An 18993-nucleotide genomic window follows, 5' to 3' on the forward strand; every position below is an offset into this window, starting at 1 on the left:
TAATTCATTATTCAATAATGTTCCTCAGTAACAAAGACAATATTTAATCTCAATACGGAGTTGGCGTATCCAACTAGGATTGGATACATTTTAATTATTGGAGATTCAATTTTCAATTTTTTTTTTCACTAAACATGGTCTTCTTGCTTATGGTATTAGGCTACTAGCAAAGATAATATAAGAAATTAAAACTATATAATATAGCATATTTATATTTGACAATTAAAATTTGCACTATTTTTTATGTCACTGTATAAATTTTTAAAATTTTGCAGTCCAATTTATCAATTAATTCACTTATTAATTGAATGGTTTCATTTTCAATTCTTAACTAACTACGCTTATCATTGAATTACAAACCGAATGACTATTCAATGAAATTATTTAATTAAATATTGGAAATAATTTTTTTAAAAAATAAATACTTTTTGCAAATTTATTTTTTTTTTAAATAATGAAAATATAAAAACTCATTTATTAATTTTGCTAATTTTTAAGGACTGAATAACATTTTACTCTTACTTTAATTAAAGAAAACAAAATTTTAAATTAAGGAATCAATTAATTAATGAATTTAAATTTTAAAATTCAGTTATTTAAATTTTAAAAAAGTATAGAGAAGAATATATTAATATCTATAATTTATCCACCTTTTTAGCAATTGGCATGAACTAAATGTAAAAAGGTTTAAAAATTGAAAAGCTTATTGTCATACTAATGATTTATTTATTCCTCAAAAAAAGGTTTTATTTGTTCTAAACTACCGTAAACGTCAACATCTATGGCTGCAATTACGCATTAAATTGTTATACTTATTTTGTTACGCTTTGAACTTTTAGTTGATAAATTATTTAATTTAGTGCTTGTATTTATTAAAAATTTTTAATTTAATTTATTTTTAATTTTTTATATAAAATAACTCAAAAGTTTTATATTTAATTTAGTCTAAAAAATTAAAATTTATAAATTAAATTTCTTAATTTAAATAAAAAATTAAGAATTTTAATTTTTTAATTTTAATTAAATTTCTTAATTTAAATTAAAAAATAAAGAAATTTAATTTCTTAATTTTTTTAAATTTTAGTTAAATTGAGTTTGAAACTTTTAAATTTAATTAGATAAAAAATTAAAAATAGATTAAATTAAATTTCTTTAATAATTATAAGGTATAACAAAGCTTTAAGTTAATTTTAAAATATCTCATGATACATCTTAATTTATATAAATATTTTTGTGATATATTTTAATTCTTATAAAATATAATTATGATGTTTTTTGAATTTTATTTATTAAAAATTAAGATTATTATATAATATTTATAAAAATGTTGTGAAATATTTTAAAAATTTAGGGCAAATAAAAATAAACAGTAGTGTGTGTGACATACAAGGTAATGTGTGGATGGAGTTCTTTGGATCTGAACTTCTTTCTTTCTTTCTCTTCTTTTTTTTTTTTTTTTTTTTTTAATTTTTATTTTATTTTTTTTATATTTATTTCTTGAAACAACAAACAACACAAATCAAAGCTAAAAGAACACACAAACAATAACATCATCAATAATTAGCTGTGCCTTAGAAGAGAAAGGAAGGAAAAATAAAATAAAAATTAATAAAAAAAAACCATATTTCCTCCAAACCTCCCAAAATCTCATTTTCTTTCTAAGCTGATCTTCTTCTTCTTCTCCTTCTCCTTCCATTCATATATGGATTCCATTTTCAATTTCTCTCATTCTGTAATATTAGTCGTGAAGCTAATCATTGATTGATTTGATTAGAGAGATCAGAATTGAGGAGTGTTTGTTTGGTGGTAAATGGAAGGGAAGAAGGAGCTGGAATAGAGAAGATTGATAATGTTGTATTTGAAGCAGCCAAGCTCCATTATATGCAAGGGATGCGATTCTGAAATTTAATTTTTTTTTTTGGTTGTTGATTTTTTTTTATGAAGTTTTTACATGCCCTTGTGATAAATTCCCTAAGCCAGTGGCTCGGGGAGGGAGAGATCTAATTGAACTAGGAAACTAATATATTTTGAGAGTTAGAGAGACAAGTGGGATGGCATCGATGGAGAATGGGTGCCCCTCCACCTCTCCTAATCCTAATATCATTCATGATGAGCTGCCCCGTCCTGAGCAAGTCTATCTGCAGAAATTCAGGCTCTACGAGACTCAATCGGTATTATTGTCATTTGATCTTATTGAGACAATATCTCTTTGATTTTTTTAAGCTAAATTTTGTTTGAAATGATACTGTTCTAATTGCCAGTGTTGTAATGCTTGCTAATTGCTTTTAGTTGTTGGGTTTTTCTTTTCCTGCTTAGTTGTTGGTAGCTTTTGGATTAGTGTTTGGGCGTCTCTGGTTCATTGCTATGATAATACAAGTTTTGGAATTGTTACCCTTGTGTTCTATCTATTAAATTCGGTGACAGTACTGCATATTTACTGAAATATCAAATTTCAGTGATTGAATGCCATGTGGTTGCAAGAATTTTTTATGCTGTAGAGGATCCAATCAATTGACTAAACCCATATTTTCAAGCACATCACATTAAAATGGCCCTGGTTTCTTTTGCACAAGATTTAACTTTTTACCATTTTTGGAATGACTAGTTGAGGTTTTGCTATTTAAAGTGCAAGAATTTCTGTAGATGTGGTACTTTGATTTGTTTAACAACATATATCATTCTAACTGCATTTATCATGCCTCGCCATTTTTGGGTGATGTGTACACTCATTCATAAATATATGTTTCTTTGCTATACTTTGTGCCTCAGAAATTTTACATGATAGGGAGGGATAAGAGTAGGACATATTGGAGAGTGCTAAAGATTGACCGGCAGGACCCATCTGAGTTAAATATTCGTGAAGATTCTACTACATATACAGAGAGTGAATGTTCTGATCTGTTGAGGAGAATACATGAAGGAAACAATGCCACTGGTGGGCTAAAGTTTGTCACAACTTGTTATGGAATTGTTGGTATGCGGTTCTTGGTTTGCATTTTCTTTTTCAACCTTTGACATTATCAATGCTATCACTATATTCATTATGGTTTTCTGGTTTTAGGCTTTATCAAATTTCTGGGGCCATACTACATGCTGCTGATTACAAAAAGAAGACAGATTGGTGCAATATGTGGTCATAATGTTTATGCAGTCTCCAAAAGCGAGATGATTCCACTTCCAAATTCTTCTGTTCAGTCCCAAATGACTAATTCTAAGAATGAGAACAGGTCTTTAGTCCATTCTGCATGTAAATGTACTTCACAATTGTACTTGTGGAGAAAACTACAAATAGTTCTCAGAAAAGATGCTTTCGACATTGTTTTTAGCAGAAATGGTTGTTCAATGAGCAATTCTTTTTTTTTCTCTACACTTCTTTTAGTCTTTATGGAACATGTAATTAACTCATTACATCTTTTCTCATCATCAGAATACTTGTGCACATTATGATTACAAGTTCTAATGTGATAATTTTGTCAATACACATTTAGAGGAACGGTTTTTGCCTGAAGTCAGCAGCGTTTAATTATCAAATTAATTTCTCAATTTAATCTCTCTCTCTCTCTCTCTCTTTCTCTCATGTTGTGCTGCTGGAATTCTTCATTTTAGGTAGGTAGAGAATCTTGATGCTTTTGATAATTGTTATTTTATAAGGGTTTTCGTGGATATTGGATGACTAGGCTTAGGGGAATAAAAATACTTTATTTCTATGGTAGTTCATTAGTGTTTTTTTTTTTCCTGCCAAGAGTTTTTGGATTTGTTTTTTCTGTGATTTTTTAAATGTGAATTTGATTATCTTTATTTTGTTAATGACTTAGATACAAGAAGTTCCTATGCACGGTGGACCTGACAAAGGACTTCTTTTTTAGCTACTCATACCATGTTATGCGTAGTCTTCAAAAGAACTTGTGTAATAAAGAAACAGGACATGTCCTTTATGAGACAATGTTTGTATGGAATGAGTTCTTAACCCGTGGAATACGAAATCACCTTCAAAATACATTATGGACTGTTGCATTAGTGTATGGCTTCTTCAAACAGGTGTGTAATGGGTGTTTTGAAGATAAGTTAACTAGTCTATGTAGTTTTTATCCTTGTTGGCTTAATAGCTTTTGTTGCTAGCTCACTTTTTTTGGTAGTTTGTCTATTTGCATGTACTAGGTGGGGTTATGTGCTAAGTAGTGTGATTTTGCTAAATCATGAGTTTATTAATGTAAAATTACTTTCATTTTTAATTCATTTATCTTATTCTGAGAATTTGTGTTATTCCCATGCAATTTTTAACATGAAAAATACTGTTTAACATGAAAAATTTGAAAATATACAGTTATTATGCTTATTTAAAAATAATAGTTCTTTTCAGGCTATTTTTGTTTCAAAATAAGTTGTTTATGGTGACCAAAAAAGTGGTTTATGTCTTTATGATATTGTTTGTGGGGTTATCAGTTAAAATGAAAATGACCAGTTTTAATATATCAAATCATATTGGCTCAGACCTTCTTCACTTCTTTTTACCCATTTATACAGAGTTATTTGGTCCTTCCACTAGCTTCATATTTTAACTAATGGCTTCATGCTGTATGAATGTAGGCTACATTTTCTATATCCGGACGGGATTTCAAACTTACCCTTATTGCAAGACGCTCCCGCCATTATGCTGGTACCAGGTAAGGAAACACATTTATTTTTTCTTTCTAAGGCATTTGTTCTTAGCACAAAATGTTTTGTGTGCTTTCAGAACATGGGCCAGTTGTTGAACCAGCAGTCTAACTGATCTAGGGCTGGAAATACCAAGAAGTTGAAAATATAACAATCATTGCATTAACTAGATAAAACAAATACAAAACACATTGTACTATGCAACTTAACTTATAAATTACTTTGAATTTTGTACACTAAAGTAATTATCTTTTATTCATATAATCATAAAAAAAAAGAATTATAAATGTGAAGTTACTCTATTGAAATGCCAACTTGCCAATTGACAGCCAGAGGTTTTTGAGGACATGATTTCTCAAAGACCAAAGAAAAATTATTCCTTCATGCAGCCCTATGTCTGCCAAGACTTAGCCCTTTTAAATAAAGGAATAACAGCATAAAGGATTAAAAAATTGTCAGATGTGAATTTTAGGATTTCTCATGGTTAAAGACCCAAAGGACTGTGTGTGGGGGGAAAAAGAATGAAACCCATATTGAATTTGCCAGGTTAAAATGAGCTGTAAGTTATTAGAAAAAGTGGCTGGGTCATGTTTTTGACCACCTTTTGAGTGCAGGTGGTCCAATCAGGACCTCTCTGTTTGTTGGTCCAACCATTCAGTTTAGTTCATGTATGATGATGCTAATGGGAATGCAGAGCTAGTTGCTTGAGATTGCATTGGCTTGAAATATTTTGTTAATGTATACTGTAGTTGAGTACATATTCCTGAGCAACAACAACAACAACAACAACAATAATAATAATAATAGTAATCTCAACTTGGATTTTTCAATTAACTTTATTTGGAATGTGTAATTAATATTGGAGATCTTTGATTGTCTAGAAGTTGAATATTTGTTTGTAGTCTCACAGTAAGTATACTTATTCTCTGACATCTTTACTTGTGCCTTTTAACGTAGGTACTTGAAACGTGGTGTAAATGAGAAGGGCAGGGTGGCTAATGATGTTGAGACGGAGCAGATTGTATTTGAGGATGTTCCTGAAGGTTTTCCCATCCAAATAAGTTCTGTTGTCCAAAACCGTGGTTCTATCCCACTATTTTGGTCGCAGGAAACCTCGCGTTTGAATCTCAAACCAGATATTATATGTATGTCTTTGCACTTGTGGGATTCATGGTATTACGTTTTATATTTTATTTTTACACAACTTCTTGTCTCACTCAGTGTCAAGGAAGGACCAAAATTATGAAGCAACCAGACTACATTTTGAAAATCTTGTCAAGAGATATGGAAATCCTATCATTATTTTGAACCTTATCAAGGTAATTTTCTTATTTGGTTCAGCAGCCCATCTCTCCCCTTACTTTGTTCTGGTTCTTCTTTATTGCTGCGTCATATGTCTTGAACTCATGTTAAACAAAAACAAATCTTTAGAAAATATTATTACCACCAGAAAATGATGGCATTTGTGCTGTTTCTTTAATGTGAGCTGTTATTATCAGAGTTCCTTTTATTGTCTCATCCTTGCTTGATATTGCTATTTTCCAATCAACAGACGCAGGAGAAGAAGCCTCGAGAGTCAATTCTTCGTGCAGAGTTTGCTAATGCCATCGATTATATTAATAAAGACTTGTCTGAGGAGAACCGTTTAAGGTTCCTTCACTGGGATCTACACAAGCATACTCGAAGGTATGTGTGTGTGAATGTGTAATATTTTTTGCCAAAATTGCTAATTTTATGACCTTTCGAAAAGCTTATTCTTACTGCAAGTGACTTGCGTCTTTTTTTATTGCCTCTCAGCAAAGCAACAAATGTTCTGTTACTTCTGGGCAAAGTGGCTGCGTATGCTTTGACATGGACAAGTTTCTTTTACTGTCAAGTAACCCCAGCCTTGAGAACTGAAGGGTGTACAAATTGGCCTTCCTTTGTGTAAGTTGGTTCATGAAATTTCTGAAACTTTCTGTGTCATTCATGACATTTTATGACTCAGTAGTTGTTAGTAGTAGTCATAACTTGAATTATGAGAAAATGCTATTAGCTATGCAATATTTGTTTTGTTCTGTTTTATTACTTACCACTTGCCCAATATGTAGTCTCTAATGTATCATGATTACAGGGGTAATTGAGTCCTGTAATCTCAAGTATCTCTTTTTTTTTTTAATTAATTTAATTTACCTTGTGGGTTAATGGTAACATTGGTATCTAAAAGGTACTTCCTAAAAAAGATTTAAGGCTGTACATTTTACACTGTTGTGTCTTGATTCTGCATGTGCATGTTCATTTGTGCATGTGTGTTTCTATGTTTGCTTGCATGCTCACTCTCCCAGCTTTCTTTTTTCAGTCCAGTGAAATTAGGCTATTTTTCATGTTCTATTAGACTGGGCACTAAAATTGCTACATTTGTGTAGTGAATGCTTGAGGAGATCTCCTTAAGAGTAAGTATTTGGTTGGTTTTTACCCCTTTTTAAACCAAAATAACTAAATGATATGGAAATAAGACCGCGCACTCAAAGTGATACATCACCCCATTGCTTAAAGCGCAAAGTGCAAAAAAAGCACTTGCTTCATTGAAGGAAGTGCAAAATTATTAAAAACGAACTAATAATATAATATGCATGGAAAATACAATCCTCCATATAAAATTTAAACCGTTGAGAAATCAACAAACATCCAAAAGTTTTTAGCATTCATAATCATAATCATAACTTAGAGGTCTTCACTAGATTTCCCATCAAAGTTCTCAACATTTTTATCCTCATCCCAAAAGAAAATACATTTCCATCAAATCTTCATCTAATCTGTCTTAACATCTTTCAAGGTTGGCTTTGAAGTTGACACTCTTTGAGCTTTTGCCCTTTTTTTTTTTTTTTGCACTTTAAGCGCAAAAAAGCCCTCGCTTCACTAAACGCACTTTGCTTAGCATATGTGAAAACACTTTTCTATTTGTTAGTGCACTTTAGCAAGCGATTTTGACTACACTGAATAAGACAGAACTGAACCAAATAAAATGGTAAAACGGAAATAACTGAATCAAAATGGTTCGGTATGTTGTCTAGTTTGGTTCTAGAGGAAGGGGGGCAAAAAAAAAAAAAAAAGAACAGAATAAGAATATCTCTCAGATCATTACTAGAACTACTAAGAAAAATTATACAAGCACTGCAAATAATAAAAAAGAGACTGACAGTTCATTGCTTTAAAAAAATAACCAAAAAAAATTTGTTCAAAAGAACTTTGAAACAAGAAAATCCCTGAGAGTAGAGACACATTCGTCATCACATTCAGGAATTACAGAAGACATACATCAAAATTGATTTTTCTTTCCCTTGCACACGCAACACCACAAACATATAATATATATGAAGATAAATTCTAATGAAATTGAATATGGCTCTTGGGAACACCTATAGCAAGACTTGTAATCATCCTTTCGTAGAAAGCATCTCTCAAAAATCTCTATGGAATCCTTACAGCCACAAATCAAGAACTGAACAACAATAAATTTAACAAACATTGCCTTTACAATATTTGATGCCCAGCAACCCATTCTCACCTTGGTTAATGGAGTGAGGGGAAGCATGACATGCTAGAGCAAGAGGAGAATGAGGTGTGTTGAGATAAGGTGGATGGGTAATAAGCAATGTTGGAGAGACAAGGTGGATCATTGAGAACTGAGAAGCAATGACGGCAAGAAAACTGGGTGGGCCAGAACAGTGACAGGTGGGTGGGATGACACCATGGTGTGACCAAAGAAAGAGCATATGAGATTAGGGTTTGCAATTTCGAAAGAGAGGAGATCAGGAGACCATGGACGTTTGACAATCTAAGAGGACTTCTATTCAATGTAAAACAGCACCATTTCATATATATGTTATTTTGATTGCTCGGTCATATTGGACTTCTAATTTTCACAGCTGAACAGAACCAAATTGACTGATTTTGCGATAAATTAAAATTGAACTGAACCGAATAAACCCAAAAAAAAAAAAAAACCAATTTCATCAGCTAAAATTTTGTTCAGTCATTCACCCTTAGATCTCCTTTTATATTTGAATATTATGATGAGATTTGCGTTATTAGTTTTTAAGTTTATTTCTTAGTAAGGTTTTAACCATTTTCTAATGTGCCATGTTTGGTATGCTGAGTATAATACAGGAATACTGAGAATGGCCACCTATCTCCCCAGAATACATGCAGCAATGATGGTGATGAGGATGCCAATGATGTAGAAAGGCCATTTAGTGGAGGTAATGGTTTTGCTAATGGAAATCATTCTATCAAGCCTCCAATGTTCCAGCAAGGTGTGCTCAGGACCAATTGCATAGACTGTCTCGATCGCACAAATGTTGCACAATATGCATATGGGTTGGCTGCACTTGGACAGCAACTTCACGCATTAGGATTTATAGACACCCCAAAGATAGACCTTGGTGCACCTTTAGCTGATGAATTGATGGGATTTTATGAAAGGATGGGTGACACTTTAGCACATCAATATGGTGGGTCAGCTGCACATAATAAGGTGATTATGACACACCCAACTCAACCTAAGTAAACCTTAATCCCAATTTGGTGATCTATATGAATTATTTGCCTCTATTTGACCCGCTTTAGGGTTATTCTAACATAAGCCAGAATATTAACAATTTTAATATCTTGTTAGTCTTCTTCTGTAAATTGATTGCTTTCATCCTTTACCTTGTATCTTTTGATGTAGGCTTTTTTGTAAAACAGAGTTTGACAGTCTAATCTGGTGGTCAGAGTATGGGGAGTTGATAAAATTTTTGTAACTCAGAGAGAGAGAGAGAATTTTAACGAACTAATGCTTCTATTCTGCCTAAAAAATTATCTATGCTTGGGGATTGATAGTAAACTTAGGACTGTTGGTTTAATTTTGGTTGCTAATTTTGCATCCATTTTTAAATCTCCTTTACTTGATACTTCTAAGCATCATCCTAGCCACCAGCCCATCACCTTAGTTCTTAATGAGTCTTCATTCTGAAATTTTTGAACTCTTGATGCCATATAGATATTCTCTCAGAGAAGGGGTCATTGGAAAGCAGCAATCCAGTCCCAGGAGTTCTTCAGAACTCTTCAACGCTATTACAGCAATGCATACATGGATGCGGAGAAACAAGATGCAATTAATGTGTAAGTTGTGCTTTGTATTGTTTTATTTGGAGCAAAACAAGAGCTCTCATTGATAACTCCTAAGCTGCCTATGAGTTTTGTCGTCATGAGTTTGACTTTGGGTCATTCCATCAGCCTAAGACTTGTAATTTCAAAAGCTGGCCTTTTTATTGTTGGAAATAATGTAGCTTATTATCCTCCTCCTCTTTCTTCTACTTTTAATAATAATAATAATAATAATAATAATAATAATAATAATAATAATGGTCAGAGGGAACCATTGGTGGGCTCTGATATGATATAATTATATTTCTTTATTTACTCTGTGCAATAATCCTTGAGCAGTTTCTGCAATTATTCTATTAATATATGACCTTTTTTTAACCCCTTTTATATTGACAATTTGAGCAGATTCTTGGGGCACTTCCTGCCACAACTGGGTAAACCTGCACTCTGGGAATTGAATTCAGACCAGCTTTACAGTGTGGGAAGGAATGGGCAAACATATGTGGATCAAGATAGAAGGTAAATTACTGGCTGACAAAGCTTTGAGATATACATGTTACTCCTGGGGAATTAAATGCATAAAAATATATTTCTTCTTCATTCATTGCTTGACTCTTCCTGGGAAAAAGCCCTTTATGATGATACAAGACCACACATTGATCTCTAACTTCTATTATATATTATTGAGGTTTTCACCATTATTTCTTTCCTTTTTTTCCCTTTTTACCTCCATTTTATGCCTTTCAAATTTTCTTCATTATCTGGAGGCTGGGATTTAATCTTCTGGATGTATTTTTCATCTTCTAATAATTTTCCTTTCTCTATTGCAAGTAAAATATTTGTAGCTGCAGCTTATCTTTTGACTGTAAAGTTCTTCACATTTAGGTCATTTTTCAAAAGGTCCTTGTCAGATGGAAATATTCTTCATGAAAGCCGCTCACCTATGTCACCCAAGAATGTCAAGGAGGAGAAAATTTCTGCTTCAGCTTTGCCAAATCAATGGGAAGGGGAAAGCAATGTCCTTTCGGAGTCATCCCCTGAGATATCTACATGTGAAAGTGATATAGCATTTTCAAGGTTTTCTTGCTTCACTTTTGCCTTTTTTGTATAAATTGGTTCAATTGGCTTCATGCTGTGCCTTTATCTCTTTTTAATAATGGCCTTATTTACTCTGTGGGTACGCCTTTAGGATATGGAAGATGGGAAATCTGCCATCATGCATGTACAATTGTAGCTTTTCCCTTGTTTTGTGCTTTCTTTCAGTCAAATGTTGCAAGTTTTTTTGTAAAGATAGTTGTCAACTCTGTTCTTGTTCTGCCTTTTTGTTTGTAATCATTTATTTAGCATTGTCAGGGAAAGCTGATTAAATTGGACGAAATAAAGAGATTCGTAAAAATTAAATGTACAGATTTTGGAAGGACAAGTATCCTTGGAGATTATTGAAATGTTTTTCCTATAATGTATTGTATTTTGTAGGAAAGATGCTCTGATATTCGAGAATCAATACATCGCTTTGCAATTGCTGGGGGGTAGAATAGTTTTTCTGGCTTCTTTTATATTTAATTGCTTTAAGGAGCTTTTTTTTTTTTTTTTTTTTTTTTTTTTTTGCTGATATTCAATGAGATTAAGTGTTTTCCCTGATTAGTTATGTTTTTCTAGTGTGCTTTTCTGTCTTCTTTAAGAGACAGATATCCTCTAATTTGTTTCTCTTCTTTCTTCATCAATATAATCTTCTTCTAACATGAAACATTCGTAAAATTCCATCATATTAAGTTATTCTCCTTTTCACTTTCATATAATGAATTTGGTTCCACTCATGAGAGTCTTTGTATATTCATTTTTTGGCAAAGTGGAAATATATCCTCGGAAATCGCTAAGCATACCACGAATGACCTTTACTTGTGTCATGTTCATATCTTTCACTTGCATTATAGCATTTTGTTACAGATATTCTGACTTGTTGAAGACTCTCTTCTTCTCTCTGTAGTTGTTTGTTTTGTTTATTTCCCATTCTCATGATTAGTCAATAGACTTATTGTGCTAGTTTATTGCCTCCGTGTGCCACTACTTGTACTGGGTGGATGCTTGCTGCCTGTGATACTAATTACTGATGTTCCATAGAAATTCCCTTTAATTCTGCTCATTAAGCATTAAATTTCTTCGTGCAGTTACACTCCTTCAATGCCTCGCAGACATCTCTTTGGGGATGTGGAAAGAGAGCTGTACCTGGGAAGTGATCATATTTACTTCTCTGAAGATACGTTTAATTGTTCAAACTTTGTTGACTTGGACTGGTTGTCTTCCTCGGGAAATTCATGTGAAGAAGAGCCATTTGAGAGGTATTTTCCATTGCTTTTCAAGGAAGTAATAACCACGTCTCTGAAGTTTTCTGGAAGCCACAGAAGAAACTGCCTGAACTTTAAATATACCTGCATGGTACTTCTAGGAAGGTTTAAATATTGAAAAATGGGGCTTTGTGCAAGGAAGACTTAAGTTATGTACTATCATGCCTTAAATGGAAACAATACTCAACTCAACTAAACTAAGCCTTTATTCCAAGAATTTGGGGTTGGCTATATGGATTATCTTTCTTCATTCTAAACGATTTTGGGTTAAATCCTTGGAAATGTGTAATGCTTCTAAGGAGTAATGGAAACAATATTCAAGAGTAATCAAAATAATGACTACAAAGGCTTTTAAGGAGTTCTTTCGTTTAACTATCTCTCTAAAAGCAATTTACTGTAGCTAGTCAATGTTTATTTGAATTTGTTTTTATTTTCTCCACCTCACATGTTCTGGCTATAAATATGCATTTCCTGTCAGAACATGGTCTGTTAAGGATTTTGAAGCTAGAGGAAGCTCTGAATCCGTAGTTGAGCAGATCATAAATAGTTCTTGCATTTCGTTCACGGTTTATTGAAGGGTCAATGATAAACACAGAGATTGTTGTTGCTCTGTTGATTGTATCGAGGGAAATTCTTATTTCCTGATCATCTTACAAACTTTTGCAGGTCATCATTGCTTACAAGCTCACCAATTGCTGGGATGTCATCTGAAAATGTTGTCAATGGAATAATGAGTGAAACGACCCCATCCACTAGTGAATATGGATCCAGCATGAAGGTTAGCACCTTATAACTGTGCAGGCAGCACTTCTCATGCTGTTCTTTATCAACTAACTGATGTTTAGTAAAAAAAAAAAAAAAAGCACTGTGAATGATGCAAATTTTGCTGGTACTTGGAATAAAATGATGAAAACCAGTAATGAAAGTGAACTCTATTGACAGTTGCTTACTTCCATCTAACCTGAAAGTGCATATGTTTGGTTGTGGACTATTTGAGTAACGGGCTGATGGCTGAAATCATTTTAATATAAGAACCATTTAGGTAGGCTTTATAATCTTTGTTCAGTTTTTGGGACAAGCAGTATTCTGTTTTTCAATTTGCAAGCAGTTTGTTAGCTTCAATATTTGGTTTTGATGATCATTAGGTCCAAAAAGTTAATTGGGACAGAATATAACCAGTAATGAAAGTTGATTGGTATTGCATGGTTTATGTGCTTCACTATTTAGAAAATTCAATCAAGCTATTTGACATGTTAATATGACCTTATTTTGTTTTTATGTTCTGTAGGTAAGGCAGGAGACAGAAATGGAGTTATCCTATGGAAATTCACAGAATTCCGATGTCCTCGAGGAATTCTCAGATAGCTTTGTGCAATGGGTAAACTGTGGAGAGACACTCTGCCATTGAAGTTTAGCTCTCTTTGCCCCTGAATTAATTTATTATTTCCCTCAAGCGACTCAAACATGCTCTAAAGATGCTGATCTATTAATATAGAGAGGTTACTAAGGATAGCTAGACCAAGGGGAGATGGCCAGACTGAAGGGATAAAAGAGGCAGATGAATTGGGAACCCTTGAAAATGCATCCAAGAAGAAATCCTCGTGTGACTGACAGCATTGATTGCATCGTCGAAACCTCGATGGTATCTGATACCAAAGTATAAAGAGTAAATAGCCAACAGTTTAAAAACAAAATTCTTTTTGGAGCTCCTCCTTTTCTCATTCCTTCTACTAGTACATGGGCTTCCTATGTTTGAATCTTGTAAATATATTTCGCTGCTCTTTGAGCTCCACTTTTAGATGAATTTCAGGTTATTGATTCTTTATGAATTCTCTTCATGTTTATCTGTGGTCATCTCAGGTGTGATACTAACAATTAACTGTTTGGAGGAAAGATCTGCAACTATAGGACTCATATTAAGCTTACCAGTCAAATTTCTACGAGATTAGTTGCATGTTTGGGATGCGAGTAGGATGATGATGGCATTCTTTTTAAAATTTTGGAAACCCCAATCCTGTAATTTTCGCTTAAAGCTGTTTATTATTTAATAAAAGCCAGAGCTCGAAATACTTCTCTTTCTCCTCAGTTAACTAGACCATTTATGTGACCATCTTTTTCATTATTAGTATTATTATTATTTAGAAAAAGATAAAGCATTTATATTAACATTCAAAGTTTATTGCAGTCTCGTTGATTAATCAAACTACTACCAGGGTAAATATTATTTCAGCCTGGTGGTTGGCTTGGGCATTTACCATCTCAGGTACCTTCGACTCTGCTTTTCATCCTCTGGAATTAAAACTAGGGGCATGTTTGTACCATTAAAAAAAAAAAGCGAGAAGAAAAAATGAAAAAAACAGAACTATGTGTTAGTGCAAAATTTCGAGGTGAATTGAAACAATTGAATCATCAGGTTTCTCAATTCTGCTACAGTGTTTGGACTTGATCTTATATATAAGAACAGAAGAGGTTACTGCAGCCCCTAAGCACAACTGAATATTGGCGAGTAACAGAACCCAAAGCAACTGCTGAAAACAGAGAACAAATTCAAATAATCCTACCCCTACAAAGTTCAGCCAAGAATGGGGAAGATTCGAGTGATATGCTCTAATGGTATACTATCTGCAGTATTTTTCTTCAGCTCAGGATGGTTAAATTCATTGCTGGGTAGAACAATGAGTTGGCCCTTAACATGCCCTTTCTCTACACTCCAACCACAATTGGTTATCTGCTGTTCAAGGAATTTGTCCAAGGACAGACCTTCAATGTTGATAGCCTGTTACATATGATGCTTAAAGTAAGAGGTTTCGCATAGATAATATATCTATTAACTGACATGCATATAAAAATCTCACTGATTAAATGAAAAAGAGAAGTGGATGCATCATGATCCTATTTGATTTTGTTGAAATTATTGATTTAGTAGCTGCAAAAGCTTCAATTAATGAAATAATCACATCTGACTATAAAAGCCTTGCGTGTTGTTTTTTTTTTTTTTTTCTTTTCTTTGATTGCCTCTGATTTCCATTAAAAAACCAACAGATTTTGATCAAATTTAAACCATAGGGCATAACCAATGAAAGGAAAAACATATTCCAATATGCAACAACTCTCTTTGAAAATATCAGAGATATCATTTACCAAAGCCCATGCCTTTGAACCTACATCCTGTTATTTAATTTTTGTTCGAACACACAAAGTTAACCAACTCATTTTCAGCAAATCTCAACAAGACCTTCTGCCAGCATGTGATGCTAACAAACCAACCATAAAATGGGTATCATAGTATCATACAGAATGGATACACATCATATATGTGAAGTTGAAGCATACCTCAGCCAGCACAGACCGGGGAACCTTTTGATAAGTCAAGGAAAGCAGATGAATAGCATATGATTGGATTGCTAGCTCAAAACCTGCACTTTGTCCTCTTGTAAGCCACAATCATATTTACACATACACTCAAAACAAAACAGACAATGCAGGACAATGTCAATTATAGCAACTGTATAATTCCAAGAATGAAATGAAAGCAACAGCAAGGTAAGTTATACTCCTTAATTCACTATATAATGCATTAATAAACAACTGTAGTGAACACTCTAACCTGGATCAATATTAAGTAGAAATCACACCAGCCAAATGAATGGTCTGATCTATGTGCCAAAGGTATTCCATTGTAAATATGATTAAGCCCCAATGCCATATAACTATCAAATTCTTAAAACCTTGTCAAATTTCCCTTAAAATTCAACCTTCTGTAATCTATAGAAATATAATAATCATTCTCCAAAACATTAATCCTTGAACATGATATGTCCAATTGTACAACAGCAACCATGAAGATGTATGCAGTGAGAGCAGCAGCAGCTATCACAGTTCATTTTTTTACCTGGCACTGCTTCAACTATGTGGCGACTCTTAGCTGCTTCATCCCAGAATTGGCAGAACCTCCCTGTCTGCAAATGAAGAAGTATTTGTAAGTTTCTATTTTCTATTTACCACATACATTTACCAACACAGGAGAGACAGACCTCCAAATAATGTGAGAGAACTATCAACGTCTTGAACTGTTCCTCCATTTGCTGAAAGACAAAAGAGGGCAGATGCATATCAGGTATAGTAACAATATTGACAAAGTAAACAATTGAACTCTTAACACCAGCTCAAAACTGGAAAACTTTTCAGAATGACAAATTGGCAACGTAAACCCAAAAATACTTCCCCTTCCAAGCTCTCCACACCCCTCAACCAACCACACAAGTGCACATTTGCATTAATCCACATCCATACACTGAATAAACTATAGTACTCGTTGTGGAAAATGCCTTTGGAATGACTAAATGAATGCATATGAATGTGCCAAAAGTAAGGACAAATTAACAGAATGATACCACTCGTTCAGGAATCAAAAATAGACATAGACTAAAATCTGGAGCTGGCATTGCCATTAGTGCCTGGTAAAAAGAAAGCCAAAACAAATATTAGAAAGATATCTTAGGCCACTGAGCTGCAAAAGCATTTAAAGGCATTTTACGCAAAGGCTTAACCAGACCTTAACCAAAATGCGAGCAACAATTTGGGTGCTCAGTCGCTCTGGTTCAAACTGCAACAAGAAACATAATGCATCCTAATACTCAGTAAGGCATCTACTCATTTAATGTCTAACTGAAGTTAAATGTACCAATAACACCCCAAAAATGAGTAAAGGATGCAAATGAACGGAACCAAATAGAAAAATTGTATTGCTTTAATGAGGGGAAAAAAAAAAAAACCTGATAGAGGCGAAGAAGGCATAGATTTGCATCCAGACTGTATGTTTGTGATGAAACCTGATACAAAAAAATCCTTTTAATCTTGGCAATTTTGGTAAACAGGTAAATTGCAATAACAACAAACACATGAATAGAGTCCCCAAGCTTCAAGCCACAGGCACTAACCTCTTCAATTGTAAAAATTATGGGAATTAGGCTTTTGCTTTCCTTTTTCTATTTGTATTTCTGAAATTTTCATTGTTTGTTTTATTATTTTGCTGCTCTATCATACCTCCAATTCATTGAGGTTGTTCCACCTTATATTTTATATATTCACAACTAGACAAATGATAAACAAATTCACATAACTTGATTGGTTATGACTTCATATGGTGTTTTTCACCTATTTCAATTTTTCTGTATGCCTTATAAAAATGGTTATTATGATTTGTAACTATTACCTATAATGGATAAAGCTTTTATTTACATATCTTCTATGGGGTATTATAATTGTAAATTTTCTTGGTTTTCTATCCTGAGTGCTTTTCAGTGTTCCCATCACACTATCCAGGTGGCCATCCCTACTGTCTTACTCCTTTATGTCAAGGAATTTTTTGTTTATCTTCGGTGAACTTTAAAAAAATGAAGACATGAAAGTATTCTCGATTTTATTAAATTGCAGCCTCCATGATGCAATTTGCTAAACTTTACAAGGCTCAAGCATAAAAATCGAACAATCTCATTTGTTTGGTTAACAGTGCCACCCATCAGTAGGTAGAATCAGCGATAGGGATTGAAGTTTGAAGATTGGACAAAAAGAACTTCAGAGCTCAGGCTCACAGATATATCAAAACCGATATCAGCCAAAAAGTGAAACCTCATCTTCAGCCTACTAGCCAGGGAACCAGTATCTGCATCTTTCGATGCAAAAGCAACTCCACAGAGCACCAAAATTCAGCAAGGGAGGCTTTAAGAGCAAATATCAAGATCAAACAACAAACATTCCAAATAGGGAAAAAGAATTGAGACAAAATCAGGAAGCACACTGAAATGAGCAAGCACCACTCTGTAAATTGGCGAGAAAAATGTATTACAATTACAAAAAAAAAAAAAAAAAATCTTAATTCTTGTCATTTTTGCAACTTAAAATTTTCATAGCTTGATACGTACATAGAACAAAAACCCAACTTAGTCCATAAAAATTAATTGTTATTTTTTGAATTTCACTTTTGATTTTCTTTCATTTTCTCAGAAACCAAACGACAAATAGAAAGCAACTTAAGCATCAATTAACAAACCCATATAAGAATTTTATCAAATTGAAATGGAATGAACCAATCACGATCAATAATTAAGCCACCATTGAAAGAGATATAGACAGAAACCTGCTCGTTAACATAGTTTTCGAGATCTGGAAGGATGTCTGGATTGTAAGGATTGACGGCTACGAGCTGTTCGACGGTGAAGGAGACTTGCTGTTGCTGTTGCTGTTGCTGTTGCTGTTGCTGCGGCTTTTGAGCATCTCTCTCCCTTCCCATTTTAACTTTTTTTCTTGTATGCCTTTAGGCACTTTTGAGTAATGGGTTTTCTCTGGTATTCTTCGCTCAATATGCACTCCTCGATCCTAATTCCTCAGTTTCAACCTTTAGCTGCGCGCACCGGAAAGAGAGAGCTAGAAGGGCGTTAGCCTTTAGGCCTTTAGCTTCAATCTGTCATCACAGTCTCGCAGTGGTTTTTAGGGCAAAGACGTTAACATTGATCAACTAAAAAGACACATATGGCCCTCGCCCGCTCAGTCTCTTTTTAACTCGTATTGAAAAGGAAAAAATAATATTTAACTATAGTATTTAACAAAATTAATTATTTAATATTTATATTTTAAAAAAATATATTATTTAATTTTTATATTTTATTTTTATTAAAGTATTTAATCTTTTAATTTAAAATTAATTAATTTTTATATTTAAAAAAATATTACTATTGTAATACTCCTAATTTTTAAATTTATCATTTTATGGATAAATATTAATATTTTGTTTTATTTAAATTTTAAAAAATTATTTGAAATTTTTCGGGTTTTAGAAATCGGATTCGATTTTTCGAAAATA

At 33.2% G+C, this 18993-nt stretch overlaps 2 protein-coding genes across 4 annotated transcripts; one reads left to right on the top strand and one right to left on the bottom strand.

The window, feature by feature from the left end:
• Window positions 1-1504: 1504 nt before the first annotated feature.
• Window positions 1505-14074, top strand: LOC110672730 (phosphoinositide phosphatase SAC3). Of its 2 annotated transcripts, none has more exons than XM_021835585.2 (16): window positions 1505-2171; window positions 2770-2974; window positions 3062-3227; window positions 3816-4038; window positions 4588-4664; window positions 5614-5801; window positions 5878-5975; window positions 6209-6342; window positions 6454-6582; window positions 8806-9172; window positions 9680-9801; window positions 10192-10305; window positions 10672-10863; window positions 11955-12125; window positions 12798-12909; window positions 13420-14074. In XM_021835585.2, the coding sequence occupies exons 1-16, from the start codon at window positions 2052-2054 to the stop codon at window positions 13537-13539; spliced, it is 2538 nt and encodes an 845-aa protein (XP_021691277.2). In that variant the 5' UTR covers window positions 1505-2051; the 3' UTR covers window positions 13540-14074. The 2 variants fall into 2 exon arrangements, with proteins under 2 accessions (XP_021691277.2, XP_021691278.2); XM_021835586.2 differs by having other exon boundaries at window positions 1510-2171; window positions 10687-10863.
• Window positions 14075-14500: 426 nt separating this feature from the next.
• Window positions 14501-18644, bottom strand: LOC110672731 (eukaryotic translation initiation factor 3 subunit K). Of its 2 annotated transcripts, XM_021835587.2 has the most exons (8): window positions 18271-18641; window positions 16907-16963; window positions 16687-16737; window positions 16526-16588; window positions 16166-16216; window positions 16024-16090; window positions 15465-15547; window positions 14501-14907 (listed from the first exon to the last, which is right to left on the bottom strand). In XM_021835587.2, exons 1-8 carry the CDS (start codon window positions 18421-18423, stop codon window positions 14704-14706), a joined length of 729 nt encoding a protein of 242 aa, XP_021691279.2. In that variant the 5' UTR covers window positions 18424-18641; the 3' UTR covers window positions 14501-14703. The 2 variants fall into 2 exon arrangements, with proteins under 2 accessions (XP_021691279.2, XP_021691280.2); XM_021835588.2 differs by lacking the exons at window positions 16526-16588; window positions 16687-16737 and having other exon boundaries at window positions 18271-18644.
• Window positions 18645-18993: the final 349 nt, after the last annotated feature.

This window comes from Hevea brasiliensis, chromosome 4 (assembly GCF_030052815.1).
Source record: "Hevea brasiliensis isolate MT/VB/25A 57/8 chromosome 4, ASM3005281v1, whole genome shotgun sequence".
NCBI classification, from domain to species: Eukaryota; Viridiplantae; Streptophyta; class Magnoliopsida; order Malpighiales; family Euphorbiaceae; genus Hevea; species Hevea brasiliensis.

Coding starts and splice junctions, on each gene's coding strand:
- LOC110672730 (XM_021835585.2), top strand. CDS start 2,052: ATGGCATCGATGGAGAATGGGTGCCCCTCCACCTCTCCTAATCCTAAT. Junction 4,039..4,587: donor TGTATGGCTTCTTCAAACAG/GTGTGTAATGGG, acceptor GTATGAATGTAG/GCTACATTTTCTATATCCGG. Junction 4,665..5,613: donor CGCCATTATGCTGGTACCAG/GTAAGGAAACAC, acceptor CTTTTAACGTAG/GTACTTGAAACGTGGTGTAA.
- LOC110672731 (XM_021835587.2), bottom strand. CDS start 18,423: ATGGGAAGGGAGAGAGATGCTCAAAAGCCGCAGCAACAGCAACAGCAA. Junction 16,589..16,686: donor TTGCTCGCATTTTGGTTAAG/GTCTGGTTAAGC, acceptor TCTTTTTACCAG/GCACTAATGGCAATGCCAGC. Junction 14,908..15,464: donor CCCGGTCTGTGCTGGCTGAG/GTATGCTTCAAC, acceptor CATATGTAACAG/GCTATCAACATTGAAGGTCT.